The sequence below is a fragment of the Ixodes scapularis genome, unplaced genomic scaffold (assembly GCF_016920785.2).
Source record: "Ixodes scapularis isolate PalLabHiFi unplaced genomic scaffold, ASM1692078v2 PGA_scaffold6__148_contigs__length_123643588, whole genome shotgun sequence".
NCBI classification, from domain to species: Eukaryota; Metazoa; Arthropoda; class Arachnida; order Ixodida; family Ixodidae; genus Ixodes; species Ixodes scapularis.
The window spans coordinates 110,104,054-110,122,048 of record NW_024609881.1 but is presented as its reverse complement, the minus strand read 5'-3'; the positions used below and the strand labels follow the sequence as shown (position 1 = coordinate 110,122,048).

Below are 17,995 nucleotides of genomic sequence, written 5' to 3'. Positions count from 1 at the left end.
ACGTTTATAACGAAGTCGGTTATAGCGAAATAGCGGCTATGACGAAGCGATTACGATTTCTCGTTTCAGTTTACACTTTTTGGGTGTATTTCTGTGTTTTTAGGGATTGAAAATGAGCGCTTCTCCCGGATATAGCAAAAAGAAATTGTGTAACAATTAAAAAAAAATTTAAGTTCGGAAAGTTTACCAATTCACAGACCGCCGCACTTTGCTGCCGGAGCCGAGCAGCCTGTAAAACGGGCCGCAGAAGTGCTGCAAAGGCTAGCGGCGGCAGCCTCGCATCATCGCCAGCTCCACCGCACCTTATCTGGGAAGCGGCCTTTCCGCATCGCACGCGGAGAGGCCGTCGTGGCGTGCCGATAGCGACGTTCAGAACGCTAGCGAATCGCCATTCATTGGAGAGTATAGGAGGCATATGAAGAGGCACCATTGGTCGAGAGCGGGCTGGACATGTTCCACGGCGTCCTCAGGGATTCGAATCTCGCAAACCAGAAGCCGTGAGTAATACCCTGGCGGTGATCGCGAGAAACAAGAGACGTCGTCCTGTCTATTTTCTGTCCCTCTACGTTTTGATGTTTCTTCTCTACCCCAGTCTCAGGTTAATTCGACATGGTTAAGATTAATAAATGCGTCAGAGAAACTCTCGGTGACTGAAAATATGGCTGCTCGTAATTTTTCGATCAAAACCATACAAAACCAAAATCTAGGAGAACGATCGACGTGATTCGTACGCCAGACGCCGAGGGCCGGGAAAATGCCATCCCTGCAGTTTGTCTCCGACCGAGGAAAAAAGAGTTCGAGCGGGACATTTTATTCTTACATATTTTTGCAAGATCATATTCGAAACTTCACGTGCGCTATATTTTCAACCGTGAGGAGTCACTCTATTACATTGTTACGCACTTATTAAAAGTGTTTCTCGCTACCACGGGTAGGAGGTTGTTTTCGGCTTCTGGTTGGCCAAGAGGGCACGTCAAGCCTTCTATCTGCGTCTCTTGCACGCCCTGGCTCTGCCCATTCCTCCAATTGACCAAACTCTCTCTTACCGCTCATTTACACTGGAAGCGGATCCGCGTTCGCAAAGCGGTTGCAAACGCGGTTGTATAAAGATCCAGTACAATTGCACGCGCACTCGATGACATCAAGTGCGCGTGCAATTGTACTCGATCTTTACACAACCACGTTCGCAACCGCTTTGCGAACGCGGATCCGCTTCAAGTGTGAATGAGCGGTATATGCGGCTCTGGCGACAACGCACAGATAGTGATCATTGAGAGAGCCGAGATTTAAGAGAGGGAGCGTACCCAACCATGGAGAGCGTTTGCAATTTAATGGCGGACGCCTCTGGGCTGATGGGCTCAACTGCGCTAGCATTGTGGTGTCTCGTGGCCAGGATGGCGGGGAAGTGGGGTGGAGAAGCGGACACGTTTGCAGTATGTGAACACTTGACTCCTTACAGGCTGGTGTGGGCTTGCAAACCATCTGACCTCCCCCCCCCCCCCCCCCCCCCCCTTCCCGGATCGAGCAGTTGTACCCTCTCTCAAATTTAGTCTCTCTCGAAACCCTAATTTCAGCCCTTAAGCACGAACTCGGTGCAATGCGCGCTTCTTTGTTTCCTTCATGTTCTGTGTCGACGTCGCTAGCAGTGTGGGTTGTCTGGTGGCTCAGATGCCATCACCCTTAGCAAAGACACATCAGGGCACCCTCGGGGTGACCTGGAGATATACGGTATATGATTCAAGAAAATGCGATTTAATGTTTTTTAGACAAAAAGAAACGACTTTATATTTCTTGCGAGTACAATTAATTATAGTAATGTTTTTGTTTATCGTAATTTTTTAGTAGAAACGGCACTTCACATACGTTAGCGCCTGTAAAAATATTCAGTTTGCCGGCGTCACACTAGCCAGCTCTCACTGCTGCGAGTACTAAATTCGCTTATTTGTATCGATAGAGTTATGCTTTGTTTTAGCTTAAAAATTCTCATCTGCAAAAAAAAAAAAAAAAATAAAATAATAAAGCGAACGAGATTATTAAGTAGTTTTGTACTTGTATTTTACAACGCGTGAACCACTCTTCGGTTAAATATACCCATGGTGCATTAGCAATCTGTCGAAGCGCCCTTTTTTGTAAGAGAAGAATGGTATGGCATAATTTTTTATTGTGGTCTTGGCCCCGTCTAGTTAACAGTAATTTAGGTTTGAAGGGAACAAGTCAAGATAGATTTGCAGTTTCGCATTACCTAAAAGAAAGTGCCGACCTTGTGACAACGCGCCTGCGACGGAGGATAATGATTTTGATAAAGTTTTAATATGATGTATAATTATGTCGTGCGCATATTTATACAGCCGCAAGTTAGCCTGCCCCAATAGACGTTTAGTGTTTCGGCTGTAGGTGAACAATTTATCCAGAGCAGTACAACCGCTAGCCTGGGGTCTTTAACGTGCACCACGCAGTAGTGATACGCGACCGCACGCCGGTACGATGCTCATCCAGATCGAAACGGGCTGGGGCGGGGATTGAACCCAGGATCCCTATGATCTATCTATTTCATGTTTGCCGAGAAAGTAACCTCAAAGTTTTAATGTTTAGGAACTATTTAATAGGTCCGTCCCCGTGTAAAGCATTTTGTGAAATATGTGCCTATTTGTGTGCGGAATCAAATAAAACAGTTTTATATTTCTTGGCATTTATTTTTTAACCGTTGCCGGTGGACCAGTCGTATAATTTGGAAAGCTCCCCTTCGCCTTTTATGATCATTTTATTTGCTTTGCACCCAGAAAAACAAAAAGCTGATATAATCAGCATAAAGTTTAAAAAAAGCGTAACTATTTTTATACATCGCATCCTTATTGCACATATTAAAAAACAAAAGTGGTCCGAAAACATTTCTTCCGGGCACACCATAGTAATTGAATTTCAAATACAAAAACACTTTCCTATCGAAACACATTGTACCCGATCACTGAGACAAAAAAGGGGGCCAATGTGCAACACTGCGGACGCCTTATGCGTAAAACTGATCGAATAAAATATTATGGTTTGTATTCCGATGGTAAACACGTCGTCGCTTATATTCTTAATAATCAGTTCTTTCTCGGTTAATAACGCCGTTACACTAAACTTCTCTTAACGAAAGCAACGTTGAAAGCCTGCATGGTGTTTTGTAAAAGGTAATTGCTAATCAGTAAAAATATCATCCTGTCAGGTCCTTTAGATTCGAGCTCCCTCCTCCCTACCGTTTTCACCTTCATAAAAGCTATAAGTGTGCGAGTTTTCTTTTTTTTTATCTTGTTCTTACCAGAGCACTCTGTTGGAGACAATGTGCGGTTCGAGCAACATCAGCTGACGCTCGAGATCCTCGAAGACGGGGATTCCGTCGCGAGCCAGGCGAATGGCGTCATCAAAGAGGTCCTTCCACGGCACCCTGGAGCCGAGCACTTGGGTCAAGCTGGCGTATCCCTTCAAAGTGCCGGGGATGGCGGAAGCACGGAAACCTGTGAAGCGGCCGATGTATAGAACCTCTTGAAAACGTCCACATGGCAACTACCGGGTGAAACAAGGAGACGGTAGGCTCTTTAAATCGACCGGAAAATTCGGTTTCTTAACCTATCGCGCTACGACTTTGTACAGCGTTGCGCACACATGGTGCATTTTTTTCGTAAAATTTGCAAAGAGCGGACTTACCTGAGGAAAAAGTAAAGAAAGAAAAAGGCTTAGCTCCTATGGAAACGCTGCGACGCCACCGGTCTGCAATCAACACGGCGCCGTTTTGCACGGTAGACAAGAGATGGCGCAACGAACGCCGCCAACGAACGAGCATACGGCGCCGAGAGCCGGCGTAATTAGCAGACAATGAACTGCAGTTCCTTGTTGTTACCGCGCCTGTCTTTTTTGTTTCTGCGACTGTCGCCGCCTGCGGAACGCGCGCCGCTTTTGAGTCGAAAAGATCGTCTGCTAAAGAGCCTTTGAGGAATACCTCGGCCGGCTCTCGGCGCCCGTATGCTTGTTCGTTGGCGGCGTTCGTTGCGCCATCTCTTGTCTACCGTGCAAAACGGCGCCGTGTTGTTTGCAGACTGGTGGCGTCGCTGCGTTTCCATAGGAGCTAAGCCTTTTTCTTTCTTTACTTTTTCCTCAGGTAAGTCCGCTCTGTGCAAATTTTACGAAAAAAATGCACCATGTGTGGGCAAAGCTGCACGAAGTCGTAGCGCGATAGGTTAAGAAACCGAATTTTCCGGTCGATTTAAAGAGCCTACCGTCTCCTTGTTTCACCCGGTATTGGTGGTCGCCATTCATTGAGCAGGAAGCGTGTGATTGGGTCCAAATTCTCACCGACCTCTGACGCAAAATTCTTTTGTTACTATTTCGATACTGTTATCTACACGACCTTTGCCAGCTCATCGTCTTGATAACCTGCAAATGGCGGTAAAACAGTAAATAACAAAAAAAAAAAGAAGATATATCGGGGCTCTCAACCAACAAGCAAAAAGAGATCCCATATGCACTGTCATGATTGACACGCAAAAGCCTGAGGCAAAGCAGTGGCGTTCTTTAATGTATACCTTTTTCAGAAATACGGGGTGCCTACAGCGTCTTTACGCATTGTGACGTTCAGAGGAACGGCACGGGAAATTATTCAAGAAGCGAAGATAAAGTTGACGTTGGTCTAACAGTACGTGATTTCAGAACGCAAAAAAACAGAAAGAAAGAAAAAAAAAAAAAAAACAGAATTTGCGATAGCATTCTTTTTTGTTCGCTTAATTTTTTTCTGTGTGTTTTGTGCTCCTGATGATAAAAATTAATGAATCGTGGCGCTTTCAGTGTATATGAAGCGTTCGAGCCTACTCGAGCGTACGTCCGAACGATCCCACAATTCCCCTCGTTGCAAGATCTCCTATGATTTTGTGGAAAGGTCTGTTAACCGCGTTTTGGTATAGGCCGTTTCCACCCTTCTAGCCTTCACTGCGTTTCCGCAGTGAAGGCTAGAAACACCAGCTCTATCCGCTCATTTACACTGGAAGCGGATCCGCGTTCGTAAAGCGGTCGCGAACACGGTTGTATAAAGATCCAGTACAATTGCACTTGCACTTGATGTCATCGAGTGCGCGTGCAATCGTACTGGATCTTTATACAACCGCGTTCGCAACCTCTTTGCGAACGCGGATCCGCTTCCAGTGTAAATGAGCGGTTAGCGCTGACAGCTGCCCTCAATGCACGAGAGCTTGTGCCGACAAGATGTGCCCTAGAGCAAGGAGCTCGCGCTTGTAGACATTCCTGCGGTACAGCATAAGTTGGAATCGAGCCTAACGGCTTTTTTCTGTCGACCTCCCTCGTGCCACAAAAATTTCGGTCCCACTGTATTTGCTAAAACCCCTCCATGTTTCAAAATTATCGCAAGGTACGTTGATACACTAGGCACGTGTAATCTGCCGCCCTTGGAATGATCAAGGCGGCACAGCGCAGTACTGAGCTAGATTTCAGACGCGATGTTCTTCCCAGAACTGGCGCGCGGCATGTATCTCGAAAATCTCCACAACAATGAATGGCGCCACTTTTCCCAGGATAGAGGGGCTTTAGTATTTGCAGGACTGTAGCGCCACATATCGTTATTTCTTGATCTCGGCCATCGCACGTTTGTGCTATGACACGAGTCCTAATCGAGTGGCCGTGGCTATGATATCCTATTAGCGACGAGAGGTTTCGGTGGCACCCTCCTATGGTTCCCTCTCGTGACGTCATTACCTTGCGAACAACATGTTCGATAATGTTTGTAATGAGCACGGTAGAAGCTTGAAATCATTGCACTCTGAAACCAACACAGCAAACACCGTCAAATTGAAGTTCTTAGATTACACTTATTTCCGTCAATGAGAAAGCCTTTGCTGACGTCATAGTCAGCATCCGGCCAATCGTGGACGACCGACCACAGCGACGCTTTCGATCGCGGAAGTCGCCAATAGTGTCGGATAAAGTCACTGGAGCCTGGAAAATCCTGGAAAAGTAGCGCCAAGCTCTCCGTATGGTCAGCATCTTGGTCCGTGGAATGAGCAATTTCTCCTTGACCCCTCCGTTCTTGGTGAGCCGATCTGAACCCTTTGGCGACGGGTAGCCTTAAGGCCGGTTCAGACAGTTGCGTTTGAGTGCGTTTGACTGCGTTGCGTCGAGAACCGAAAGCGAGTCACAGGCACATTTGTGCTTCGTTTGAAGCGTGGAATCCAATTCAAGGAATCATCTTGGCACGCGATATAAACAGCAGGGATGTCATGGTTTCTCGCTGCCGCAATGCAGTCAAACACAGCTGTCTGAACCAGGCTTTATGGAGACGTTTCTTGTATACCGAAATATCGCTATACACAAACCGGCGAAACAAGCGTACATCCTCGCACCACCACCACACGCTGTGTCGGTGCTTGAAGGCACTGAAAAATAATTTTACTGTCTTGAAATACGCAAGAGGAGTATAATTGTAAAAGATCTGTAGAGATGGGCATGACTGATAAGTTGATTGCATACACAGTGCCAAAGACGCTTATAGTCGCGAGGAACGCTTCCAGTACGATGACGCTCCCTTGTGGAGGAGGAGGGGGAGGGGAGGGGCAGAGAGGAGGAGGAGGGAGGAAGAGGAGAAGGGAAGAGGAAAGGAGGAGGGGAGGAAAAAAGGAGGAGGACGAGGAGGAGCAAGAGGAGGGAGGAGGAGTAGCAGGGAGGATGAGGAGGAGGGAGGAGGGGTATACCCTCCCCTAAGTACCCTTCCCTCCTCCTCCTCAAGAGCTGCGCTCTAATTCGGCGTTACAGGGTGTTGTAAACGGCTTTCATTTTTTAGTTTCTAGGCTTCCAGGTTTCTAGGCTTTTCTAGTTTCTGGGGCAGGCTACCGCCCGTTATAAAGGGTGCAGCCGTTAGCATCCCCCCATCCATCCAAAGTCCAGGCTGTAGACTAGGTCCGCCTTACCTCGGCGCGTGGTTCGAGGAATTAAGCCGGGATCCCACTTCCAAGGGTACATAACAGGCGACAAATCGGCAGTTTTCTATGTTTGGGCAGTACCCGTGGGCTGCACATTGGCTGTACCAAAAAACTAACGCTCGCTCGCAAGTGGTTCGCGTTTCTGGAATATCTATGGACACTCCAGGACAGGCAGGTAGCCAGGCTTTTGTTTCGGGGGGAGGGGGGGGGGGGGGGGGGGGCGCCGATGACAAAATGCTGTATGAAGGGGAGGGGGAGAGGAAGTCCCAGCAAAATGAAAGATCTCAGGGAGGGGGGGCCGGGCCAAATGCCCCCCCCCCCCCCTGGCTACGTGCCTGCTCCAGGATAAGTCTGTAGTGCCCTTTAATTTCTTTCAGTAAATGATCAGCTAGCGCATATTCGTTCGGTTGGGTCAATGGCAATAATGTTCATTGGCAGTACTACTCACAGCTACTGCGCCCATTGCGTCAGCAGAAAACAGAATCCTGATTGTACAGTAGTGAGTTTGAAAACAACCTTGCTTTACTTTCGAGAAACGCCATGCAGACGTGAAAATTGTCTTACACCAGGCTTAGAAAGATTAAAACCCGGAGCGGTTATCCCTATGTGTTCCCAGGCAAATGTAACAAAATTTTGTTAGCCACAAAAGCACCGTCACGTCGACGTTAGATACTTTTCTTTTTTTTATAAACAACAATAAATAATCGTTGCACAAGCCACGCTTCCGGCGCACCCCCGTCGATGGTTTTTCGGCGGTGCATTAAGGTCGATTGCGCTCCCATGGGTCGCTTCTCAAGTACCTTCTACGCGTCAACATAACAAAAAGGTATTTTGGTTAGAATAGACCACTAGAAACATCTGCTATAATTTAAGCCCTCTAAAGTTTTCATATCCCATGGCACCAGGCAATGAGTTCTGTGCGGATTTGTTGGTCATTGAAAAAACACATCGCGCGGTTCTTGTTGCATACTTGGTGAGCACGATTTGTTTTTAATTTAGAATTTTTATACATAGTTCATATAAGCCTGGACGACTGTAAACTCTACCTTGCAAAAAGCTACTCCAACCTCATTCACTTTTTGCGGAAGACAAGAAACCGACCATACAGTATACAAGGTTGTATTCCCTTTCTTTTTCTACTTGCGCGGCAGCTGACTACAGGATTGTGCCGAATTGTGCCCGGTTAGCCTCGTTATCTGAAGTAACACTGTACGATAACTTGCATATCTAAATTCGCAATTTCGCGGTTGATATTGCCGAAACAACGCGATTCTGAACCGTGCTCGCGCGCCAGCAGGGTGTTGAGCTGACGACGCGCCGGGGTAAGAAGAGGGAGGGAATTTTTACCTCCGCTCTTTTTACTGGAATGGTCTCTGCGTGGCGGGAACAGTAACAAGGTAAGACCTCCATTCTGTTCTAATTCTGTCCTTGATAAGGCCTAGAGGCCCCTGGTTGATGTCCTCAACGGGTATAACTTAAAAGCGCGGTGACTGATACCTGATACACGGGCATGCTTAACTGCATGCCTTAACCACAGTAACCACACTATACTTTTGAACCACTTTTTATTGGCTATACAGTCGATGGGCGCACGTGCGCTTGCATGCCCATCTTCAGCGCCCATCAAAGCTGTGCACGCGCACTCTTCACTACTTCTGAAAGGGCTATCCGAGACGCGGTTCTTCAAAATTTATGGTGGAAAGGGACCAAGCAAGTATATCCCAATTTGCTGGAATGGCGTAGGAGGGGTAACGATTCGACGCAGTAGTCCTACCGGCTTCGTCGGCGGTTTCTTGAGTCGCTGACACTCGTGGTACCATCAGGTGGTGACGTGGTCTTCGGAAGCCTACGCCAGTAGTACCTCTCGTGTATCATGACGACTGTTCGGTGGTAGCCAAGGCCTTTGGGTTATCGTTGCAGGCTTGAAAGATCTCTTCTAGAAGGCCGATGTGAACCACCAAAAGCCATATACTGTGTTGTTGTCACCGACCGTCGGATGGCGAAGGACGGCAGAGCTCGCAAAAAGGTAGTATTTCGACCGTCCAGGGCCCGTTTTCTCGAACGCGAGCCGTGGGTAAAAGTTATCTATTGTCCCTAGAAGGGGGAATTCTAGACCACGTGACTGGGAGAGCAGGGGCGCCGAGGGAGGAGCAGTACCTACAAGCAAAATGGCCGCGACATCGCTTAATGAGGGCTAATAGTTCTGCTGAACATTCATTTCGATCCGGCTGTTATATTAATGACGCACCATCAACCTATTAGCACGTCAAGCAAAGCGGTAGTTCAGAGGGACTACTAAACTGACCGACGGCAGCATTCCGCGAACGCATCACTCTTCAGCAGTCCGGGATCCAAGACATATGACGGTACATAAGCCTTGCAAGTATTTTTATGGTGAGTAAAACAATGTTTTGCGAGCGAGTGTTGGTATATATTTATACTAACACGTTTAAATTGTTACACTATGCACGCCAACTCGTAAGCAGCGATTACTTTGCGGAGAAAGGAGGTTATCCTCGATAAAGTCTTCGTTCCGGGTGAACAGCTGGGACATTGTACTGTTTTTTTGTTCGCAGTGCGCCGACAGCACGGTGGCCGACAGTATGCCGACAGGATCGAGGTTTCTACATATCCCCGGTGGCCAGCAATGGACCTTTAAGCGAATATGTGCTGCCACCTATGGGACGAACCTGAGGCGCACTGGGTTGGAGAGTATTTGTAGAGAAAACAACGTCCACATTAGGCTTTTTGTGTGCTACCGGTTCGTTTTCTTTTTGCTGCTCTTAGTTTTCTTTCGTTGCTCGCATTTATACATCGGCCAAACTGGCCGATGTATAAATGATAGAGCAAGGGAGCACGCAACCTCGGTGAGAAGCACATCAGCAGGACATTGGTCAGCTCATTGCCGGACCTGTGGCTGCGATGCCGAGCTCACCAGCATAACCGTCCTTCATAGTAACAAGAACTCCTTCGCGCGTGAAGTGCTGGAGGCCTTGGCCATCGAAGAAAAAGGAGAAGATTGCGGTCTGCCACACCCCGTTGAATACTAGGCTAAAAGGTTTTTATGTGTTCATTCTGCCGTTGGACGAAAAAAAAGAAAGAAAACAAGGGCCTAGGCCGGGAAGAAGACAAAGTAAAATTCAGTTGATAGTCAGCGTTGTCTTTGTCCAGTTCTTTCCTTCGTGTCCTTGTTTCTTCGTGTTCAGCTGACCTGATTGCCAACGAAAGGTTCTCACCTTGGGTTGATGATCTGGAGGACCAGCGTTGAAACCGACCGAGGGTTGACGGCCGTGGACGCGAGTAGCTAAACAGTGTAGGAACATGGTCCGGGTGTGCCTTGTCTAACGCCGGCTGTGATCATCGCCGCACTTCGCAAAGCTCTATCGCTTGCAAAAATTACAAGTCAACTTACCTGTAATAAAATACATAGTCTGGACAGCTGACTCGGCTTCCAGTTCTTCGAGGGGTCGGACTTGTCAACTCTCCTGACAGCACGAATCCAGGCTGCCCGCTTAACGGGATGAAGCTTAGCACACGGGAAGCGAAAAAAGCTAGTTCCACAACCCGGGTGATAATAGTTCCGACAGCCGAAGGCTACACGGTTCACCGGCATGATTGCGGTGCACGTCGTAATCTAGAACGGGCGTCGTCAGTACGATGACTCGTGTTCACCTTGTTCGCAACATCAAAACTTGAGCCTCGATGGTCTCCAAGGCGAACAAAGGCGAGAAAAGCAAGATGGCGGATTGTTTAGAACTAGATACTCTCAAACCCAGGCGCATCAAATACTCCGCGCATGCGCACCGCGTATTTCTACAAAAGGTCCATTCAACGGTGACGAGAAGCTTAGTTTCTCGTCACCGGTGCATCGGTTGGGCAAACAGAAGAGTGGGCAAACAGTTGAGATCAGCAGGAATCACAGAAACGTGCGTCGCAAGGAACAAAAACGAGAGTACAGCACCGGCGTTGCCAGTCTGGAAGGCACACGGGAAAGTTATGCGTTGTTTATGGCGATACATATTGAAGGAAATATTTCTTACATTTTCTAATATTCGTCGACAAACTAGCATAGTAGCTAAAACTTCTTCGTACCATCTGAAGCCAATAAATTGTTCTTCAAGTAGAACATTACTATATTTTGACTTAAAATACCATACTAGATCGATAACAACCAGCGGAAAAAGAGGATAAACAAAATCACTGGCTTGTTTCACCGATAGATGGCGCATCTTACTGCCCAATCAAAAATAATAGTTGTTGTTCTATATCCAGCCGTTTATTACAGTACCTAGGTACTTTTTCCTTTCTAGGCACCGTGGTTTACCAAAATGGGTTTACCATCGCTTCGAGAAAACCGGCCCAGGTGCTCGATGAGTGCGGAAAGCTCAGGGTCATCCCGTTGAAGTTCTACTACGTTGTCGGCGTTCACTGTGCCGAGAAAAACACCGTCCTCGTCCTCGTCGTTAGAGCGCTCGGACGCCAACTCGACGGGGGCCCTCGAAAGAACCGGCGTCACTGTGCTTCCGGCCAGACTTGTTGACCATAGTAATATCGAAGTATCGAAGTCGTATAGTGTGGTAACTGTGGTCAAGTGTAGCTGCAGTAATGGGTGTTTTAAGGGTGCCCGCGTAACTATGGTATAACTAGGGTAATAACTCTGCTGTCTTAACTGAGATCGCGAATGCCGCGACTCACCTCCGAGAACTCACCAAAAACAGACAGTGTGGAGTTCCTGGAGTACATGTCCCCGGTGGCGGCCGCGGGCGCCATCTCTCGGGCGTTAAAGGCGATCGCGGTCCGGCTGCTGTGGTTGTAGTATGTGGCGAAGAAGCCTCCTCCGAGGCCGCATCGGTGAGGGAGAGCCACGCACACGCACAGCATGGTGGCCACAGCCACGTCCGCAATCGTCCCGTCGCGCGCCATGATCTTTCTAGAAAACACACGCCGGTCATGAATTCATCGCGTTTTTTTCTTAACTTTTTTCGTGGAAAGCGCTATTACAGGTTTATTCATTATTAAATCTTATAGAGGGTATCTGCTGTCTCCCGTACCTTTAAGGGGTACTCACACGAGGGGAAAATCCCGGGGATTTCTCCCCGGCGCGCGCATCACGATACGAAAACGCCGGGTTTTGCACATTGCAAAAGCCTGACGTCTTCGTCGCGGGATGTGCGTGTCGTGGAGAAATCCCCGGGATTTCTCCCTCGTGTGATTGCCCCTTTAATTGCAAAGCTACAGGAGTGTGTCTCCGTCTAACCTTCGAGATGTTTGAAGACGTTAGCTCACTGAAGCAGCGATGCTCTTCCTTTAGGGTTAGTGGAACTGCTAAAGAGAATTGCTAACAAAAAAGGCTCGAGGTACACCTAAGCACTTCTTATGAGTTGCGAGTGCGAAAGCATGTACATCATTCTTCCGCTCCCTTATTTTGTCTGCAGCGTATTTGCGTCGACTTTAGCATCGACTAGAGTTCCTGTATAGGCTCCCTACGGGAGCCAGAGTTGCGCATTTGTTTTCCCCGAGCCGCCACGCCGCTATTCGCCGAGATCCATCACGTGAGGAGCAAAGCATCCGTTGGCGTGCAAGAAAGCCACCTTTACGGTCGCTCCGCCGACGTTTCTCTTGCCCCGGCGTATGTTTCCCTGCTTTCCGCCTCCTTTTCCTCCTCTCCTGTTTTCCATGCGCGGCGGCGCGTGCGGCGCCGCTATTCGCCAGATTTAGTCACGTGAGAAGCAAAGCATCCAGCTCGTGCGGGAAAGCCGGCTCTACGGCCACGCGCCGAGGCTGAATGCGCAACTCTGCTACCCTAGGTAGCATATACAGGAACTCTAGCATCGACGGCAGAGCGGCGCTTTCTGCCGGCGAAGAGAGGGCGCCTCTTCTCGCCGCTGTGACTTTGGCGAAGAGAGTGCGCTGCTAACACGGAGCGTGTTAGTAGCGCACTGACGTTCACGCGGCGCCATGGGGTAAGCGCCCGTTGAAACTGGCGCGCAGCGGCCAATGGGAGCTTTTCGATGCGCGCCAGCCAATGGGACCGAATCCGAAAATTCATCAGCTTTGCTCCGCTCCTTTGGGATCGGGGAATTTAGGTTTCGTTGGCTAGCTTTTCGCCTGGTTTCATAGCTGGGAGATGGCTTCACTTGGAGAAAGGATTTAAGGTGCCGTTTGGCGCGGTTGCAAATCTAATGACGTCGGCTCGCTCCACGAAACAGTTCATGCTTTCGCATTAAAACGACGAAGAAGTTTCCAATCCTCTCACTTTTTGTGTGTGCGTGACATGAGGCGTCAGAAAATGAGGAACACAATGTTCGAAATTAGAAGCACAGAGTGACAGCCGGGGTCAGGTCCGTGTCTTCACAGTCTTAAGCCATCTTACCCAAGACGCAATTAACAACAGTGCGCGGTTAAAACACAATAACTTGGAGGGGGGGGGGGGGGGGGGGAGGGGGGGGCGTTCGCTTTTTCTTGGGAGTTTCGCAAATTAGTGCATATATCTATAGTAACGTTGGCTCCAACACACCCTTCCGGAAACTCCCGGAGGGCGTGCGACGAGGCTGATTATGGGGCTGGTCCGATGTACTCTTGTGCCGACTCGACCGCCTTTCATATCCTAGAAGCGACACAATTTATTCTATTCTGTCATGAGGAGCTCATAATGCACAATATATAATGTCAGCGCACCAGGGCCTGTTTGCTCAAAGTTAGTTAACTTTAACCGCGCTAAAAAAGTGAACCGCCCTTCCCTACAACAACCTAGCCAAATTCGACGAGGGCTGGAACAGCGATAGCTCCGTGTTTTATTATAGGGTGGTAGCTGGTGTCACCTACTGGTGTTAGCGAAGATAAGTGGCGTTCGTAGAAAAGTTCCAGAAAAGGGGGGGGGGGGGGGGGGGCGGACACCAGAAACGCGCGCCACCGGGTTTTCGCGACGCAGCGCGGCATACATTCGAACTCAAAAATCTTTTTTTTGTTGCTCGTGGTACAGATATTGGGTAAGGTAAAACAAACTTAACTCTTGTTTGGAAAAGTTCTAAATGTTTAGCTCATTGAAGTGAAGATCAAGCCTCGTTGAAGTTCTCTTCCAAGTCTGAAAGAGGACGACGAAGTTCAGTCCTACAAACGATGAGGAAGAAGTGAGCAGTGAAAGGTACACCGACTGCATGGTTGGACAGCATTTAAGAATTGCATATAACACCATCATTAAAAACCGCGGAAATCAGCTCCATTGGAAATAGACCTATTATTAAATTACCCAAGCATCAAGGAGAATGCTGGAAGTGTGCATCTACGCTCCGCACGCGTTGGTCTTCCCCGTATAAAAGATTCGAAGGAAATAATTAGAACAAGACTTTGACGAACGCGTGTGCAAGGCAAAATTTGTTTTAGGCTTTTGTTTTAGAACAGAAACTACTGTAGACGCCAGCACGTGCAGCGCGTGTAACTACACTCGTGGCATGCACCTTTGTGCTCGGGAAATTTAGCAAAAGGTCTATTGGGACGCTGTCTGCTTCTGCGTGCTATCAATACCCGGCCGATTGAGTCAAAGCAATCTAATAGTATTCCAGAGACGTTGCCATGTCGAAAATTACCGCGTTCATTTAGGCTTAGGAATGGTCAGAATCGAAAGACTATATGAAAAAAGGGGCGAGGTCATTGTTCATGCTTTGCGTTTTAAGTGAGGTAAGGTAAAGCGAAAGCCTCCTGCCCCGTTCATTGCTGACTAACGCGCCCGATATTGAAGCTACGAGGACATATTGTCATGAATGACAAAGGATGAGGCGAAGAATAACTAAAGAAACTAAACGTTTAATGAGGCGAACTTGTGCCAAGAACAAAATAAAAGTAAGGCAGCGTCGCAGGCGTCGATGTCGGCGAAACAAGCAGGATCGATCGCTGGAGCGAGACTGACTCGACAAGGTCGCGGGCGGCCTCTTATCTAGAGTGAGTGATCACTATCTCGAAGATTCGGCGGAGAAGGTTCGAACGTAGCGCACTCGAGGCGAGAATGAACACGCACTTTCTAGGACAGCAAAAGCAGGGACAAACGATAGAAGTTACGTCGGGTACAAGAATAAACGAGAACTTTCTAGAGGTCCGTGATCGAGCGTTGCTTTCTTAGCCCTGCGCGCGGCAATATTAGTTCAAAATCCAGTGACGCTCGCTCGCAGGGATACCGCCATGTTTCCCCGCCGTCCTTATACTCTGCCAGTCGCGACTCACGGGACCTAAAAATCCCCCTCGTAGGGAAGTACAGTTAACTTTGACAGCACTTAAAGTTAACCGGCTTCAATCAAACGGGCCCAGGAGGTCATCACACACTTTTATTTACCTCCCTTTTGCCTTCTCTGTATTTAGAAATCGAAATCTTCAGCCAATTTCAACTGCGTCCTCGATTCCTGGCAGATCTCACGCGGCATACGTCCAAACGTCACAATGCATCGAGCAGGCTCGGGGGGGGGGGGGGGGGGGGGGGGAAGGGGGAGAGGGTGGGGGGGGGGGGGGGGGGTCAGCGGCGCCGCCACATGTTTCCGGAATGGTCTACTGTATTTCTAATCAAGCAATCTAGTAATCTAACCTAAGAGCGTCTGACATCAGGTAAACTCGTAGTCGGCTGCTTTTTCCCACGGAGCCCCGTTCCCAGCCTTACCGTGGCACGTGGTCGCAGTACCCGGCGCCTGCAACGGCCGCCCAGAACGAAAAGTTGCCCATCTTGGTGTGTGAGGGCACCCTGGGCTGGCGACGGTGCGAGAAGATCTCGCGGCGGAAAACAACGAGCACCGCCGACGCGACGAGCAGGAGACCCAGGAGGAGGACGGCACCCCAGAAGGCCGCCTTCATCGTGTACTCCCTCAGGACGGCCGACACACTGTAGGTCAGGACAGCCCACTTAACCAGGCCGATACTCGCACTACGGTGCCGTGGAACGCGCCCATCGACTGGTGCGTTTAGCGTCAATAGGGAGTTTTCGTAGATCGTTTTCGCCGTCCCGCAAGGCCCTCCGCAATCCGCTACGATAGCGGGAACTCCACAGTCAAGGCTATCGGCGCGCAGGCGCAGTAGCAACTTCTTCGTTGCGGAAGGCTTAGCGGAGGGGGTAGCGCGGTCTACGAAAACTCCCTAATGAGGCTATAGGGGGTGTTCCCCGGACGCCATATTTGTGCGCGGTGTTCAAAGCACATGTTCAAAACGAGCTCACACTAATAGGTTGCCAAGACCGCCAATCTTGATGGTACGAAATGTACGAATGAATAGAACTGTGGAAGATTGCCTTCAGCACGCATTCAGCAGTCGCGCTCTCAACTCAAATAAGGCCAGAAAATACTCCCTATAGGGAGTATTCACTGGATGCCATATTTGAGGGCAATATTTCTAGCGCATGCTCCGAAGGAGCTCACATTACTAGGCTGCTAAGACCAGCCGTCATGATGGTGTGAAAGGCAAATTGCAGAAGAGCCTGCAGCCAGCACGCGCTCAGCAGTCGCGCACACAGCAATGGCCGCCAGTCCATACTCCTTATACACCTTTTCCACATGGGCGCAGCCATCTTGAACGTCGTCACTTCTGATATGCGGTAAAACGTCGTTTTGATCTCTCCACGTCGCAGGAAGGTGTTTACGAAGAATGCGTGATTGTCGCACATTCTTGGTTTGCCTCATCTATATTTGCTCGCAAATCCCAGGTTGAAATATTTTATTAATTTTTCATCTCGCATATCAGATACGGAACCCACGTGACTGAGATAGGCAAAGTGGACTTACTCTCTCCTTTCCCGTTGCGGAAGGGATCTGCAAAAGAAATATTATATGTACCCTCATTTGGAAAACCTCAACATATATCTGAGACAAGATTGACGACTCGAAACACACGGGCAAATTGAGAGTGCAATAGATCTGTGTAAGTCTTAAAAGGGCCCTGCAAGGACTTTTTACTGTTTTTAATTTGCACCGAACCTGAGCGCACTGAACGTAGTAACTTAATTAAACTTTTCTTTCCTCGAACTTTGCTTTGTTTTAAAAGTTATAGGCAAATTAAAATTACAAAAACAAGCAAAAAATAACCTCCCTCATGACGTCCTTGGTTGCTTGAGTGGCCGGGAACTAGAGGAGGGGTAGTGAGTTGAGCGAGCACTCACGGCTGCCGCACTCCGTGTCGACGGCTCGAGAGGGCGCCACTAAAGCACGTTCTGGCTAGGCTGTATGAAGCGGGCAGCCAGGGCGGCTCGCATTGCAATTGCTGCGCAATTAAACACTAATACGGCATGACCCTTCATTGGCCACAAACGGCAGCAAACACGGGATAAAGATCATTTCAGAACGGGAGCTACTTCGCGCTGCCATACCGCCAAAAGGACAAACCGCAAGCCAAAGCTGCTAGCCGAAGGCCTTGAGAACGCTCGGAACCGGTAGGATCCTCAAGCTGGTATAGGACCGCAGCGCCGCCGCGTACATCCGAGACCTCTCTACGCTCGCCGCTCGTTGGCGCCTGATCCCAATACACCTTTCTAGTATGGGCCGCCTTTTCCACCGCTTGGTGGCTGGAATGTCGACGGGTCATTTCTTGTTTCCCTCCTTTCTAAACTGCGTTTGTTTCTTTTCTGATCTAAAATAATGAACAAAAACTACTTTTATAAATAATTGAAACGGTTCGCGCCTTTTATATTTTGTAGTTTGACTAAAAAGAAGCTTTTAGCGGCTCTGACCAGTAGTAAGCCCAGGACCAAAGACGTCACATAACGCGCGCTTTCGGCACCGTGGGTCGCCCTCGTCGGTGGAGGAGGTTTCCGCGTCGTCCGGTTAAAATATGACGCACTGATATTTAATTACTCTGTCGGTGCCCACTGGCTTGCCCGAACCTCAAGAGACGTGGAAACCGCAGAAAAAGGTAGGTGCTTAAATATGATCGCAGGGCCCCTTTACGGCTATCGACCAGACATCCGCGTGTTGAGTGCGTCGGCTTACGACAAGCGTTACCATTGCAACCATGTACTACTCAGTGCGTCATGGCGCAACGCAATGCACAGCAGCGTAGTCAACACA

At 48.9% G+C, this 17,995-nt stretch overlaps 1 protein-coding gene across 1 annotated transcript; it reads right to left on the bottom strand.

The window, feature by feature from the left end:
• Positions 1-3,297: 3,297 nt before the first annotated feature.
• LOC121047765 (scoloptoxin SSD14-like) lies at positions 3,298-16,741 on the bottom strand. Its single transcript, XM_040503296.1, has 4 exons — positions 16,718-16,741; positions 15,607-15,825; positions 11,672-11,892; positions 3,298-3,497 (listed from the first exon to the last, which is right to left on the bottom strand). The coding sequence occupies exons 2-4, from the start codon at positions 15,795-15,797 to the stop codon at positions 3,298-3,300; spliced, it is 612 nt and encodes a 203-aa protein (XP_040359230.1). The 5' UTR covers positions 15,798-15,825; positions 16,718-16,741.
• Between the last annotated feature and the right edge of the window lie 1,254 nt (positions 16,742-17,995).

Bases quoted from the DNA above. Each gene is read 5' to 3' on its own strand.
- LOC121047765 (XM_040503296.1), bottom strand. From the start codon at position 15,797: ATGAAGGCGGCCTTCTGGGGTGCCGTCCTCCTCCTGGGTCTCCTGCTC. The intron at 11,893-15,606 runs GTAAGGCTGGGA...TGTGTTTTCTAG, and splicing joins TACTGCGACCACGTGCCACG to AAAGATCATGGCGCGCGACG. The intron at 3,498-11,671 runs GTGAGTTCTCGG...GCCGCTTCACAG, and splicing joins CTCCACACTGTCTGTTTTTG to GTTTCCGTGCTTCCGCCATC.